At 42.1% G+C, this 16,193-nt stretch overlaps 1 protein-coding gene and 1 long non-coding RNA gene across 3 annotated transcripts in view; one reads left to right on the plus strand and one right to left on the minus strand.

The window, feature by feature from the left end:
* The window catches only part of KIAA1958 (KIAA1958 ortholog), a 66,695-nt gene extending 50,755 nt beyond the window's left edge, over positions 1–15,940 (plus strand). The window contains exon 3 of the mRNA XM_014889214.2: positions 1–15,940. Coding sequence (XP_014744700.1) covers positions 1–1,046 — 1,046 coding nt within the window. The 3' untranslated portion in view covers positions 1,047–15,940.
* LOC148219719 (uncharacterized) overlaps positions 8,690–16,193 on the minus strand; it is a 19,677-nt gene continuing 12,173 nt past the window's right edge. The window contains exons 2-3 of one of the 2 annotated variants that reach the window (XR_015799539.1): positions 12,474–12,578; positions 8,690–8,824 (exon numbers count right to left, since the gene is read on the minus strand). This is a non-coding gene — a long non-coding RNA (uncharacterized LOC148219719). Of the gene's footprint in view, positions 8,825–10,730; positions 10,856–12,473; positions 12,579–16,193 lie in introns of those variants that run through there. The other variant, XR_015799538.1, reaches the window with a different exon arrangement.

The following is a 16,193-nucleotide window of genomic DNA, read 5'->3' on the forward strand; positions in this document are numbered from 1 at the left end:
ACCAGGATGAGAGAGCAGCAGAGCTCAGCAGGGAGCAGAATGAGAAGACCATTCGCAGCACGCAGACGGCTCTCCGTAATTTCCGAGAATTCCTCATTTCTAAGTACCCCTCTGAGACCCGTGAGATCTATGTCATCCCCTGCAAAGAGCTTGACACCTACCTTGCGTCGTTCTTTGTGGATGCCAGACAAAAAGATGGATCTGAATATGAGCCAAACAGTCTGGCCAACTACCAGTGCGGACTGGAGCGGTATCTCAAAGAGCACAGGTATGGATACAGTATTACAAGGGATAAGGAGTTCAAGAGGTCCCAGGAAGCTCTAAAACAAAAGCAGATAGAGCTGAGGTGTAAAGGGAAGGGAAACAAGCCACACAAATCCATGAAGCTCACCTTTGCTGATGAGCTTATCCTACGCAAAAGAGGCTTATTGAGCCGGTACAATCCTGAAGGGCTTCTGAACCTTGTGTGGCTGAACAACACTAAGGCGTTTGGGCACTGCACGGGTTTCCACGGGTCCACCCTCAAGTGGGGAGACATCCGTCTGCGGGTGACAGAGACTGGGTTGGAGTACCTGGAGTGGATGGGGCCAGACAGCGGGGACGTGAGCACCAAGAGCAAGAGGGGCGGGACGGACTCGCGCGTGTATGCCACGCAGCACTCCCCGCAGACCTGCCCCGTGCAGGACTACAAGGAGTACGCCCAGCGGCGCCCTCCCGCCATGCGCTACGAGGATGCGCCTTTCTACCTGTCCATCAAACCCGTTGTCAACTTGGCTGCCCTTCACTGGTACAATTGCCAAGCCCTGGGGAAAAACAAGCTTGCCAAGATGGTGAAGACAATGTGTGAGAAAGGCAACATCCCTGGGCGCAAGACCAACTTCAGCGTTTACCAGAGCTGCAGCACCCTCTCAGAAGCTCAGAGCAACCAGCTGGTGCTGATCTGCAATAACTTGAGCCAGCAGGCTGCCCAGTCCATGGCAAGTCACTCCAATAGTGGCAACTTCATAGTGTCAGCATCCTATGACTCTTCATCTGACACGGCTTGAAAGACCACTGAACACTTTTTTTTTTCTTTTTTGTTTCAAGCATTGAATTTGTGCTCAATAATACACGTCAGCCGTGATTGTACACTATTCCCCCTCACATCCCTCTCTCCAGTGTTAATTCACTTTATAAGAATATATAAACGTATAATATATTTTTCTTTTTACAAATAAGTCAACAGAAATAGTTTAGTATTACTAACAGTATTTATAGTGTTAATGCAAAAATGAAAAGTACTTATGGGCTATAATATGAATGCAGATTTTAAAAGGATAAAAATGGTTCTCAGGCAACACAAGATAGACTGAAAATACCATTTTTAACATGCACACATTAATGAGTGTAAATCCCCAGGGAGGCTTACGTAGCAATTCTGTTCTAAAGCATTTTTTCAACTTAGTATTTTAACATGATCTCCCACAGTGGAGGAGACAAACTTAACATTGGCTGCTGCTTCTTACCTGCTAGCTTATTCTTGATCAGCAAGACCAAGAAATAAGAAGTACATCAATGTAAGTTCACAAAACTATTTACAGCATTTTTTGTCTGTTTTTAGTATGTTTCCTGAGGCTCATTTAAGCTACAAAATTCCTGAAGTCAGCTAAATGCCATTTTAAACTTTTGGGTATGTTGGTTTTCTGGGATCAAAATGTTGCTGATGTTTAGGCTAAAAAGTATTGTTCTCAACAATATGCAAAAGTCTAATGGCAAAACCATTGTCACATATAATTTTACCTCCTTAAGCATAGGTTGTTAGTATTTTATCACTGTGTGTATGTAATGTAAAATCTATTGACATAGAACACTCTTTCAGTATTCTGGGAAAACCAACAGTGCAGAAATATCTGCAATCTTATCTCAGCTGTACAGAAAAATTACATCAACTATGTCTTAAGCCATCGTTTGAAATCCACAAAACAATAGAGAGTGTAATGATATTTCTACAGAAATTTTAAAATAATTTCTACAGAAAGGTAAAAAGCTGGACAGTTTTAAGTGCTGGAATACAAATTTCACTTAGCTACACATCATCTGTTTCCATTTCAGACAATGGAAAATGTGCATGTGAATCTGAAGGCAGAATTTGGACCTTAAAGCCTTGAAATAACAAGTTCTGCTGTTCTACTTTCTAATGTAATTGTTCTACTACAAGTATGGGAAAAACACTAACAAATTCACTATTTCAGTGAACAGTTATAATTCTTGACACTTAAAATTAGGAACAATACTTTTCAAGTAATTAAACTTTGTTTAAATTCCACAAGGATGTGCTAGGGCTGTGGTGAGGCTTTAGACAATTCTGCTGGGGTAATCAAGTGCCTGCTGAAGTCAATGAAGGAGACAACTTTGGCTGACTTCCGCTGGGTATTGGACCAAACAGCCTTTGGAGAGGCTTTCTTGTTTTGCAATTTTTAATTGTTGTGTTTCTTTATGCTTGTTTGTCTGTATTTCTTCACATTCCTGCATATCCTTCAAATTCTTTAGATCTGCAACTGTGCAATGACTTTAATCATCACTAATTCCAAAGAAGAGGTGAAAGAAAGGTAGCAAATAGAAATAGAAGTAGGCCACCTAGCACCTATAATCTTTTTTCTGTGTTCCTAGGATGAAATGTTCCTGTGTGAGAGGGAGGTGGCAGCGTGTCTGCACCTCACTTAAGCCTTACTGAAGGTATGTTTTGGGGATGAAATAGATAGCAGATGTGCCACTGAAAATCTAAGGGTAGAGATTTCCACTATAATAAATATCTGTCCTCCCAGGAAGCTTTATACAGGTGACACAACCTGACTGTGATCTCTTTTTTTCCACATGTAGCAAGGCTGTTACAAAGTCTGTGTTTCCTGTGTCTGACACGCCATGGTAATGTAACCACTGGTTCTACAGTCTTCCATTATCATCCGCTGTCTTTCAGGGTAGGCAGTGGATTGCTGGGCACAAGCAGTTGTATATGTTGTAGAGCCCTCCTTTTGTCACTTGGCTTTGGGACTGGAGACCAAATTGCGACTCTACTGAAGTGACTGCAAGCTGTGTCTATGACTTGCAGTGCCATGACATATCTGACTTGCAGGTGAAGGAGACAGAAGCACAGAGAGATTTCAGGTGAAGCCAGAAAGACAGCTGCCCAGTTTCTGGATGAGGCCCAACATCTTATTGCTGTTTGCACTGCCTTGCCTTTTCACAGCAGTGCTTTTAGTGTGACACAGTGAAAAATAATATTGCAAGGCCAGTGCTACTCTGGGATTTCTTTACTGTTTTCCACTGACGACTCATGCAGTGGTGCTTAGTATGTACTGGAGTGTGAGCATTCCATGCCAAGGACATCTCTCAAAGTGCCAGATGAGGGCTCAGCCGTGGAGCCCACCTCTGGGGTTTCTCCCCCACTGGCACTCATCTCAACACTTCCCAGTGACAGCTGTTGCAGTATCTGACATAGTTCCCTACATTTCCTTTCCTATTCTGCAGTGAGGGGATGGGTATCAGCTGGTCTTTGTGGGGCAGCATATCTGTTTCCCACCTCTCCTCCCGTGCCTCCCCACCTGCCTCCCCTGCCCAACCCATCCCACACCTTTGCTCTAAGGAGGCTGGTTACTGGCTGTACATGTGCCATGCTGCAAGCAGCTCTTTCAAGTGTTGCTTCACGTCAGTGATGTAATTCAGCCTCAACACAGACCTCAGAAGAAAAGACTGACACTCTTGGCTTTTGAACTGAGAGGTCAAAAGAAGCATTTGCCATGACTTTTTGACTCTACATGCTGCCTAAATTGTTGATTACCACAGTATTAGGATGGTTTGTGCTGATGTCCAGCAGCAGTGAGGCAACATCTCTGATACCCTTGACTTAGCGGGGCACATGAGGAACATTTCCTTTTCTGGTTGGGGGAAAAGCAGTGGAGTGTGTGTGCTTATTGTGATAGCCTCAGTATTCTCATGAGGGAGGCCAGGGCCCAGCTGGAAGTAAATCTGGCCAAAGACATCATGGACAATAAGAAGGATGTCTGCAAATATATCAGTAACAAAAAGAAAAGGAAGGATAATATGGGCCTGTTACTAAATAAAGGAGGGACCCTGGTAACAGAGGACATAGAGAAGGCAGTACTGAGCACTGCCTTTGCATTGGTCTTCACTGGCAAAACCAGCCCTCAGGGATCCAGGAGACCAGGATGAAGGGGTGCTGGAAGGGAGACTTTCCCTTGGTCAAGTAGGGAAAGGTGTTGGAGAACACTTAGACGTCCACAAGTCCACAGACCCTTATGGGATACATCTGCAAGTATTAAGAGACTTGGTGGACGCCATAGCTGAGACTGCTCATGATCACTTTTGAAAGGTCATGGAGAGATGCCTGCAGATTGAAGAAAGCAAATGTCACCCCAGTGTCCAAAAGGAAAGAAAGGGAGCCCAGGAAATTACTGGCCGGTTAGCCACACCTCAATACCTGTAAAGGTGAGGAAGTGCCTCATTCTGGAGGCCCACCTCTATCCACAGAAGAAGGTGATCAGGATAGTCAGTATGGATTCACTAAAAGTAAATCATGCTTGACCAATGTGATTTGCCCTTTACAATTAAACAACTATATGGATGGATGAGGGGAGAGCAGCAATCTTGTCTACCTCAATTTCAGTGAGGCTTTCGAGACTGTCTCTCATAGGCAAGCTCAGGGAGAGTGGACTGGATGAGTGGACAGGGAGGTGAATTGAGAACTGCTGAACAGCAGATCCCAGAGATCATAATCAGTAGCACAAGGTAGCTCCTAAAGTTCAACAGTGGGCCCAAGCATGTTTAACTTATCCATCAATGACTTGGATGAAGGTGCAGAGGCCTCCTCAGCAATTTCACTGACAACACAAAGCTGGGAGGAGTGGCTGATAGCCCAGAGGGCTGTGCAGCCCTTCAGCAGGACCTCAACAGGCTGGAGAGATGGGCAGAGAGGAACCTTCTGAAATTCAGCAAAGGCAAATGCAGGGTCCTGCACCTGGGGAGGAACAACCCCAGGCATCAGCACAGACTGGGGGTGACCTGCTGGAAAGCAGCTCTGTGGAGAAGGAGCTGGGGGTCCTGGTGGACAACAAGCCCTCCGTGAGCCAGCAGTGTGCCCTGGTGGCCAAGAAGGCCAGTGACATCGTGGGCTGCATTAAGAGGAGCAGTGCCAGCAGGTCCCAGAAGGTGATCCTGCGCCTCTGCTCAGCCCTGGTGAGACATCACCTGGAATGCTGTGTCCAGTTCTGGGCTCCTCAGTAAAAGAGAAACATGGAGCTCTGGAGCAGGTCAAGTGGACGGCAACAAAAGATGATTAAGGCCCTGGGGCATCTCTCTAGCCACACACAGGAACAGATTGCCCAGAGAGGACTCACCCTCACTGAAGATACTCAAGAAACATCTGGACAAAATCCTGTGCCATGTGCTTTAGGATGACCCTGCTTGAGCAAGGAGGTTGAAAGATGACACACTGTGGTTCCTTCCAACCCTACCCATAGTCTGATTCTATGGTTCTGTGATTATGGGAATAGTTTTGTTCTGCTTTTTGATATCTGCAGTAACTCCAGCAGTGCTGATGGCAGATTGCCTGGTAAGTTCTGGTGGGGCAGCCCCACACAGACTACTTGTTGAAGAAGTTAAACACATAGGGACAGAATATGATACCCAAGTAGTATCATAGTATGAAAATAAACTTACTGGTTTTGAAGGGCATTTAATACAACCTATTATTCAATCCTTGTTTGTGGGCAGTTAAAGGAATTGAGTGACCACAGTTTATCTAATTACCATTTGTTTTAAGGCTGTGAAAGGTTATTAACTGTCTGGGAGGGAGACTTTGGATTTAAACTGCTCTCATGGTTTTGTCTAATACTGGTAGGAGAGTAGGTGTCCTAATCTCTGTATTTTAGGTGAGAGAGGACAACTCAGTTATTTGCAGTTTTGACTGAGGGTATCACACCTGCTTTGGCAGCAGATTGTAAACGCACTGCAATGGTGTGCATTTTCCCTGGTGCTAAGACACAGCATTGTGGCCAGGGGCTAGTGCTGCCAAGTCTTACCATCCTGTCTCTCTGCCCAAACGAAGAACTGTGGTCTCCAACCTTGGCTCTTGTTACTGAGAACCTCTTACCATAAAATCAAGGGCAGCTGCCAAAATACTGTCCTGCTCCTCTCCAGCACAGTCTGTATGATGGTGGTTGGGTACAGTGGCTACAGTGAGGCACTGTAGGTAGGTGGCTGCATTCCTGACTACATCCTACTCCAATATAAAAGCAGAGCTTTTGCCCCATAGTGAGTCTGTGATTTCCTTAAGATGGGGCAGCTGGCTCCAAAACGAGGCTTGCTTTTCTCCTTTCTTTTTCCTTCCTTTTTTTCCTGCCACTCACCTTTCTTCAATTTGACATTAGACTTCATCAGTGAGTGATTTCAACTCAGTTCCCCAGCAGAAAACATAGCCAATAAAAAGGGGAAGTCAGATAATTTTCTGCCAAGTGAGCTGAATCTACTAAAAAATTGAGGTGCAGACCCAGTCAGGGAGACAGAGGATGGTGTTCATCTACCCGCATCACAGAGTCATTAGCCTGGCTCAGCTACTGCATCCCATTAGAAACCCATCAAAAGGATAATGCAGATTGAGACCCTTCTGGATCGTTTGCAAATGTATTGGATGCCTTCAGAATTATCTACTGGCTTTTGGGAGATTTGCTCAGTGCTACCAAGAGCAAAATTTTGCCTTGAACTTAAGATAAGAGGCTGAGCACCAAAGCACAGGCCTACACAGTGCAAAGGGATCTGCACCAATGTTAGTGCTGACTTTCCCATGTGGCCTTCTCAGGACACCACAATAAGAGTCAAACATGGGGATTATATGTGGATGTCACTGGACTGATCTGGATGCAGCTGTGCACAATACATGCATTTGGATCTGTTCACATGATTGCACATGTAGATAGTCAGAGCTGTGGACACCGGATGGTGTTAGCTCTGTTTTTTTAGTCATCCATGCATGTATTTATGATGTGGTTTTGCACAATGTTACATGTCTTCATGCGGTTAGTTGGAACTGAAGTCTGTGATGTCCTGGTGTCACAAACTGCCTGTTTTATTTTCAAATATGTATTTATGCAACAAAATGTATTTTTAAGTGCAGGAGAATGAAATACTGTCATGAACTACACTGTAAGCTAAATTCCAAGGGATATCTAAAATAACAGCACATACCTTGTTCACTTGCATAATGCAATAATTCTATGATAGCAGCATCAGGGCTGCTGACATAGAGGATAATCTAACAATGGAATCTGTGTCGCTTTTGCACCTTCTCCTTCATGAAGAGTATCAACACTTTCAAGCTCTTTTTAGAAGCTGCTGTGGACTGATACTAAGTCTCTACAACATTGTTGCCCTCTTAGAAAGCTGTGTAGAGAATGACACACAAGCAATGTTGTACTGTTGTGTTTGTATCTTAGATGTCTGTGACTGAATCTTGTTCTGCTGTTTGCGCAAGTGATATGGGGTGGTAAGATGGGGATAGAAAGAGCAGGTGCTGTGTCACTCTTGAGCCCAGGCTGCCCTAAGGACTGAGACAGCCATAAAGGAAACTGAGATTCCTCTTGCACTAGGCTTCCTCCTGTTCAGTTCATATTTTACCCTTTCTTGTCATCATGTCTGTGTACATCCCATAAGTGCATTGTCTGACCAGACTAATGCGTGTGGTCCATGGGCTGATCATTCTGTCTGACAATTAGCTGCAAACGATTGTGATTGACTGATGTTCCCCAGCCCCAACAGCTCCACTCCTCTCACCATTCCTGATCCTCCTTCCTGGTGTCTGCACTGTGGGGCAGGGGGACTGCTTTATGCAGGGCTACTCTTGGCCAGGAGCTCTGCCCATCAAGTGACCTTGTGCTTTGGGGATAATGCGCTCAGGGTGGACCACCTCACATGGGATATGTGGGGTTGTGGGATACTGTGTGTGAGCACTCTGGAGGCTCTCATCTCTCATGCTGGAAGCACTCTCCTTCCCTCTTCTGCTTTTTGTGAGAGGCTTTCAAATCATGAAGTGAGATTAAATTTACTCCTGTGTGAGGGACCAGGCCCATGTCTGTGTGTTGTGTGCTGTGTGGCCCTTCACTGACATCATGGACTGACAAGTAGGACTGAGATGACTGGTCCTCAACAGTATGCAACTTTTGGGCTTCCTCTGTCATGGGGAGGAGTTCATCATGGTGCGGACAACAGGGCATTGGGACCTGTCCAGCTCCTTGAACTTCCAGAGGCAGTATGAACATGTGTTAAAAAAGAAAAACTACAGGATGCACAATTGTAATTTTATTTGCCTGAAATGAGCCAGTTCATTCCTCTGGGTTAGGGTAGAGAAGGACTTCTTGCTATGAAACATGGCAGGAAATGAGTCTGCTCTTCTTAATGAGAGTTCTTTGCTAAATGTCTCCATGAAGAGGCAGCTTCTTTGCTGTCCTTGTTCTTAAGCAGCAGGATGTATTTTTCCTTATTTCACTGCTGTCCTGTGTGTGCTGAATCTGCACTCAGTGCTGAGGAACAATGGAGAGAGGAGACCATCCATCATAAAGTATGGCTATATTCCTAGCAAGACACTTGGAACTATGCTTTCTGGTGATGGTCCCTATGCGCTGAGCCATGTCTTGGTGGTTGTGGACACCGTAATAGCTGGTGTCTTCCAGCTGTCTTTGCTGTGTGCAGAGCCAGCATGAAGGTTGCAGCATGATTCACCAAAAACAGAGAGCCCAAGGACAGCTTTTCAAGGTCACCCCTGTCAGCTGGGCATCTGCAACCAAGAAGGGAGAAGGCCTTAAGCATGACTAAATGATGATACTTTCCAAAGGACAGCATATGAAAAACCCATGAGGCTGTGCTTGATCTCTTCAAGGGTTTTGGAAAGCTAAGAGCCCCCAGGGACATCAGTGATCCACCCCTTTCACAGGAGCATAACTACAGCCAGTGAGGGGGTGGCCCTTTTGAGGACAAGTCGGCATTCTCTGAGCCCCCAGTGAAGCAGTGGTTGCACTTCTTCCAGCTGCATTGCTGCAAACCAGATTCCAGCCTAATCCTCCCCACTACACCGGGGCTGATGCCCTGCAAAGTCCTGTTGCCATTGTTCTCCAGCACCTTGACTCTTCCTGGAAGCAGAGGCATTTACAGTGGCAAAATCCTGCAACGCTGTGAAGCCCCACAGCCCAGAGACACCTCAGAGTTTGTTGAAAAGTTCGACACTATCCTCTCAAGTGGAACATATTTGAGGCAGTGCTGATGTCTAAAGCTTTAATTCCTAAACTGATACGGGAAAAGATGAGTTTGACACAAAATTTTCTTGTTACATGAACTGATGGATCTCAATAAATTAATTTATATCCTCTGTTTTCTCACTTAATTGGTTAGTGGTAGTTGGTAATGCATATGAAATTCCATTCATTTTATTATACAAATGCCACTAAATGATTTGTCTGTGCATTAAAAAATGGACTTATTGTTTTTAAGATACTAGGATGCTTTTGGCTAATCTTTAATTCTTGTGCTCAGCATTCATTAGACACTATTTATTACTATCTGAAAAAACAGTACTGTTTCAGATTTCAATCTGATCTTTTGTAATTAAAAGAGGTTTCTTGCACAGAATTTAATGTACTGGTAAGGTAGGTGCTATCTTTGAAATTCAGTGGGGTAGTTTCAGTTGGAATGAGAAAAGGTGTTTAGCTCTTCTAAACAAAGCTATAGGAATCCATTGGTGAGTTCTTTTTGGTTACTACTGTTTGATACAGTCTGTAAGTGCCAAGAAAATAACATAGCAGTCAAGTGAAGGGAAAAAAACATCAAGAAAATGCAAAATATTTAGAAAAAAAAAAAAGAAGACTAAAGGCTTAAAATTAATTAATTTGTTTAACAGATACCTTTGCCCCTACAACTGCTTTTTTTTTCCTTTTTATGATGAACAAAAAAACTTTCTGACATTCCTCATGCCTAGAATTCGATCTGCTTTCTGAAAGTTGTAATTTTGCTGAGACTGCCCTTGTTACCGTTATAGCATGTTCTCAGCTTTCCTACATCATATGTAGCTTTCTGGTCTGCTCCACATTCCTCCTGCTAGGATTCCTCTTCTACTATCACACATTTTATTCACTTACTATATGTAAATTTCCAGCCTGAAAACAAACCGTTCCAGGAGACACTGCTTCACTATCTTCAGTGGTGGATATAAAAGACAAGGATCAATAATAAATGGCTTCAAATGGATTTTGGTAACTTCTGTTATGGAGACAAATATCCTAGTGCCTCTGAGGCTAAAGGTGCACTGAACAAGGTCTGCAGTGTCAGCTGCTTTGTGGAGCTTTGTTTTCTGCCTGGTGCTAATGATTCAGATCTTGGAAGCTTTGCCTTCTTCAGGAGCTTTCTCTGTGAGCAGCTTGAAAGACTGTGTTACTCTGCACAAAGCTGGGTATATGGATGTGAAATGCAGGTGCAGAAATATCCAAGCCATTCAGAGAGGTGCAGACAAAACATGAAATGAAATGTTTTAATGAAATCTGAAAGCTGTCAGGGGAGGAAATGGTGAGAACCTGATTTTGCACCTATTGATGGCAGTGTTTGCAAGCTGGGTGGTGCTGCTGCAAGACAGAATTTGGTGCCACTTCTGCAGAGTGCTGTGAGAAGTGCATGATCCTGCTCTTCCTCCTCAAGCACATGACTCGCCCCACTGGAGATGAGTCTGGGGTGTGCAGGAGAGGACATCAATTAGCCATTGATGCGTTGTCAGCTGTTTTTTGTCTACGTGGCCCATCCATCTCAGGGTTCATCTCAAGACCTGTCCGGGCAAACCAGCTACTCAATACCAGAAGAAAAAGAAGTGGCAGAATATCCAAGTGCAACGAAAGGCAGTGGAAAAGCCTAACAAACACAATGGAAGTTTTTGTCCTTTTTTCTAGAGAAGGCAAGTGTAATCCTTATCCTTTAATATCCTACTCTGTTTTACACCAGAATGAGAAAGTGTTTTCCATTTGTTTTAATTATCTGTAGGCTTTAACTCTGCCTTTGGAAAGTATTTTTGCTATGACAACCCTTGGCCTCACGGTGAGCAGTGCTAGGAGAAAAAACTAATGCAAGGATTTTTTCTTTCCCTGCATGCAATGTTTAATCTTTCTAATCTTTTAATGGGAATGTATTTTTTGCCATTTTGTAAATTGACAAGATTAGCACAGTTTCTTTCAAAACAGCAGTTGACAAACATATTTTGCTTAACAAAATTTCCACATTACTCTGAATTCTCCATAGTGACCAATTCATTCTTAAAGTTAAACCTCTAAAAGGCTAACACTCACTCATTGACTTTAACAACTTTTTTTTAAGAACAGTTTGTAAAAAACTAGGTTTTAAAAAATATTTTGTTTATTAAAAAGATTACATTGTCTTGAATAATAATAACAATAATAATAGTACTTCTATGCATTGTGTGATTCAGTGATGTTGCTCTTGAAATTTTGCATGTTTTCTAGATGTTCTGACATTTGTATGTTTATGTGGTACTTGTAAAAATCCTAACCATTGCTGCTATAATCACCACCATTTTAGGTAAGTGAAAGTTGTACTATGAAGCTGTGCCAGTTAGCAGGATTTTTGTGTGTCATGCTAAAACTGTATTCTGCTGATCATTTCTTGGTTTATGCCAGTATTTAGTGCCTTCTGTAGAAGGAATCAATATGTTGTGGTAGATGGGATGTGCCAAATTTCTAGTGTCTTGTCTGCACAGATGATCACTTACCAGCGTGAAGCTTAAAAAAATAGTAAAAGGAAAAATATTATTTAAGTTTCCATCTTTCTTTAAAGTGTTTTCTCATTGATTTTAATTTGGAAAACCTTTAATAGAACTGAAAAGAAACCGTCTTGTCCTGCCACCCTACTGCAGCAGCAGTCTACCAGCTGTGAGGGAATGTGTAGGAACCAAATGTTCCTTTTGGTAATGGATCTAATGAATAGCCGGCCTGCTTAGGTAATTTTGGAGCATGCTAAAATGTCATTTAATTAAAGCAGTCCTCTGATTATCATAAGAAACTGTTAGCTGTCATAGCAGTTGTGAGCTGGCTCTTGTAAACAAATGTCAGCCTGGTCAAGTGGTAGATTCCAGTCTCTGCTCTGCCTCTACAGAAGCCACACGTTGCTGCCAAATGAAACTTGGATGCAAATCAAGCCTAAGATTTTTGATCTCTTTCTTTCCAACTGCTCCCATGGCAGACAAGTCCTGTTTATCAAAATTCTGACATTGCATTTTGAGTTCTTCTTCTACTGTCTGCCTAAAATCTGGCAGTATTGCAAATGCACATAAGCATATGCATTTGTTTTGATCTTTGTAAAATTCTGACAGGCTGAAATTGTATCATACTGTACTCACAGAACAAACAGGCAAGAGGGAAATGTGAGATACTCACCTCTGGTGGATTTCCCAGCCACCAGGCATGGTTCGCTGTACCTAGGCTGGTCTTTAAGACAGTATTTTCCAAAAAAAGAAGAGACTGGCCATCAGTTTTCCATCTCTGTTGAGACATGAAAGCCATCTTGAAGCCATTTTCAAATCAAAATAACAAGTTATGAGAAAAACTGTGTTACTGAGGAAAAGTACAATGAATTCATCCTTAGAAGTATTGGTCTGAAATAATCTCTGTCTCCAAGCAGGAAAATTAACAGCCCTTGTGATGTAAAACACTTCCAAAAGGTAATGTTTATGCCAAAATTTTCAATGTAGTTCCTTTTAGTGATACCCAGGACATTTACAAAAAGCAATATTAAGGGAAGCATACAGAATACCTGCATACAGAATCATGTAGTAGTAGGTTGCAAGCTGGCCCTGCAAAAACCCCAGATGAAGATTAAAACTTTCCACAAATGATAGAATGCTGAGAAGCCTTTTGCAGTACCCCAATTTGTATCAGTTGGAGGGAACAGGGCTCTCTTCGGAAATTGGTCTTTTAAAACTGGAAGCTTCTTCAGACTTGTTCTACCAGACAAGGAGCCAGCTGAGACCAGTTAGTAGTGTAGTTCTCCATTGTGCTGGTTATCTAGCAGCCATTTGCACATGAACATGTGCTTTCACTAATATGAATAGAGAGCTTTCACTCCACAGAACTCCTGCCTATGTGGCCCTAATATTAAATATTCAGGTCTTATATCCTACATTTCTTCTCTTTATGGGTAGATCAGTGTCACTGTTGAGGCGGGTGTGACATACAAATAGACACACTACATTTCAGAAGGCTAATATCCTCTTTTATTAAAACTGTCTTTTATACACTCTACAGAGTTTACATTTGTTCATTGGTTACAATAGATCAACATAACATTCATTGGTGTAAAACACATCTCCACCTCTGTTTTTCATGAGACTTTTCTAAAAATACTTTTCCCAGTTGCAGGTTTTCTTTCCTGCTTATCTCCTTCTCTGTCTTCTCAGTCTCCAGGCCAACAGCCTTGATAGAATACCTTTCAGAAATAATCCTTATTCATTAACCCTCTCTGGCTTACAGGCCAGCTGTAAGCCTCTCTCCACAGTTCCCCCCCTTTTTTATACCTGAACCAAGAACGCAGCTGCTAAGGATTTTGCAGGGCCCTTGCAAAAATCCAAGCAGACAGCAGGGAAACAAAACAATACTTCAACTTACAAAAAAAAAACCCATTCAATTATTCCCATCTTCAGACTTTAAATGTTCCTGTAAACTGACCCATTGCGATCTAACATGTCCTTACAATACATATTCTCAAAATCCTGGCATCCATAACCACACACGAACAATAAAAAAGGTGTATCAACAAGGCACGTAAAAGATGTATTTTCAAATACCATTACAGACTCTGCAATCCCTTGATGACACATTTGTGGCAGAACGACAGCTTCACTTTTAGTTGAATAAATTTTTCTCCACATAGAGTTATATTTTGTGGCCAAAAGACCAAGTCATCTGTCCAGTCACCAATTAGAACTAAGCAACATTCACTTAACTTTACTGGCCGCTGCTATCATAATAGGCAACCAGCCTAGTTGCTTGAAGTGTGGACTTTCAGCTACTAATTCAACACCCTTATATAAAAGATCAGAGTCCCAGTGGTCTCACCATTGCACTAATTACCTTGTCAATTTGTTTTTCTGACTTCTATGTGTTGGCCTAATTCACCAAAAAACCAGTCAGAGTGCTGCAGCACAGCAGCTGTTTTTTCCTCCATCTTCTTTGCCATTGTGAATCTAGGTATATCTGCATTATCTCCAGCTTAGATTCAAGTCAGAAAAGCCATGAACATCCTTTATTCCCACTTTGCACACTGGAAATGCAGTAAGGGTCCTATAGGTACAGACTTGATCTAGCCTGCTGCCTGTGGCATGTCAGTCTAATTGCATTTGTTTGCTTTTCACCACAATTCATCAGTTTCAAGCTGCAAATTAGATGATATAAATGGTGTGCTGGTTTAGATACCACCTTCCAATCACAGTGATTCCTTCAGTGTACATATTGTCAGTCCTGTAATTGCATTTTCTCTGATGTGCATTATATTGCAGGACCAGCTTTCTTTTTTCCTTTTAAATATAGCTTAGCCTATGCTGCTGAAAGGATCCAGGAAAGAATTATCCATCCAAACCCCACTGGAATTTGGGACCTAGCTTTTTTTAGACCCCCATGCAAGCCCCAGCTGTAATCAGCTATTTAAGGCAGAGATTTTAGTGTCAGGAGTGCTATGTATCTTCCACTCCAAACGCAGTTGCAGGTACACAGGGCACCTTCTTGCAAAGATCTCTTGCTTCTGCATTTGGGAGATTACATAAACAGCAGTTTATTAGGGAGAAGTAATATTCTGATGCATTCTAATGCATTAAGCTCTGCAAATCTAGAAATCTGGGGGGAAGGGGGAGATTACTGGATCTTTTTCTGAAAATGTGAGCAATATTGTCAACTATTCCATTTTCAGTTAACTGTTTGACCCCATTGTCCTCAAATTACCCTATTTCTGTACTTGCACAGCAACAGGAGAAAAACAAGCAAAAAGGTTTTGTGGCTGTAAAATGAAGAAGGATTTCATAACTTACTTTAAGCCTCAGTCCCTAGTGGGGTTTCCAGGGCTGGTAATTTTTTTACTCATCAGCTGGATAAGTTTTGACCCATGTGAATGTCACATTGCCATGGCTGCAGTGTACTTTTAAGAAGCAAACTTCATACATGGTAAGATCCTTCACTGGTAAAGACCGAGCAGTCAACAAAATTTTCTGTCACTTGTGTCAGTTGAGAACTGTTTTTTTTTTTTTTTGTTGTGATGTATTTTTCTTCTTCAAGACATTCCACTATTTTTTAATGGGGATAGAGTAAACAAATGTGTATTATATTGTTGTCTGCCACAATGTCTTCTTGAAAAATGTTCTTTAAGCATTTGAGTACAGAAATACCCTCAATAAGAAGGAAGTAAAGAGACTGAGAGGGGTTTTTTAAAATGGTATTTATGAGTCTTCTCTCTTGTCAGATAATTAGGCCTTTGAAAAGAATGGATTCAATTTGTGGTAATTGGAGTATGACATTCACTGTTACTGGTCTGTAAATTCCAGAGATATTCTGATCTTTATTGCACTTCACCTCCATTTTTATTCTCTTATGATAATCTTTAATAAGTCTGGTTCTGCTGCATTAGAGATTGGTTTCAGTGTCTGTACAATGTTTGCTACTATTGTAGTGTGACTTTGTATTTTTGATTTTTAAAATTTGTATTGGTACAGCCTTAACTTACAGAAATAAAGCCCCTTTAAAATAAATCAAAATAGTCATTGATGTCTGTGATAAGTGCATGCTTTATTCACAGTATTTTATCTGTAATTAGGTGTAGCAACCAAGTCTCATGTATTTAATAAATTGTTTTCTGCAAAGTTGACTCTTTTCTTTAATCGAGTGAAGACAATTTATGTGGCATTTCAAGACATGTTGTATAAAAATAGCACAAGCTGTGTCTCATGTTTTTCAAGTGTGAGTATCTGCATAGCTGGGGAGTTCCCATGCGCCTGTGCTGCATTTTGGTTAGCAGAGTACAAATTGGCTGACCAAGAAATAGTTGCTGTCATACCCTCCTAACTCCTGGGGTTGTGTTTCAGGAAAACATTTAACCAATTGCTTAAGTAAGTC

This window comes from Sturnus vulgaris, chromosome Z (genome assembly GCF_052056855.1).
Source record: "Sturnus vulgaris isolate bStuVul1 chromosome Z, bStuVul1.hap1, whole genome shotgun sequence".
Taxonomy (NCBI): Eukaryota; Metazoa; Chordata; class Aves; order Passeriformes; family Sturnidae; genus Sturnus; species Sturnus vulgaris.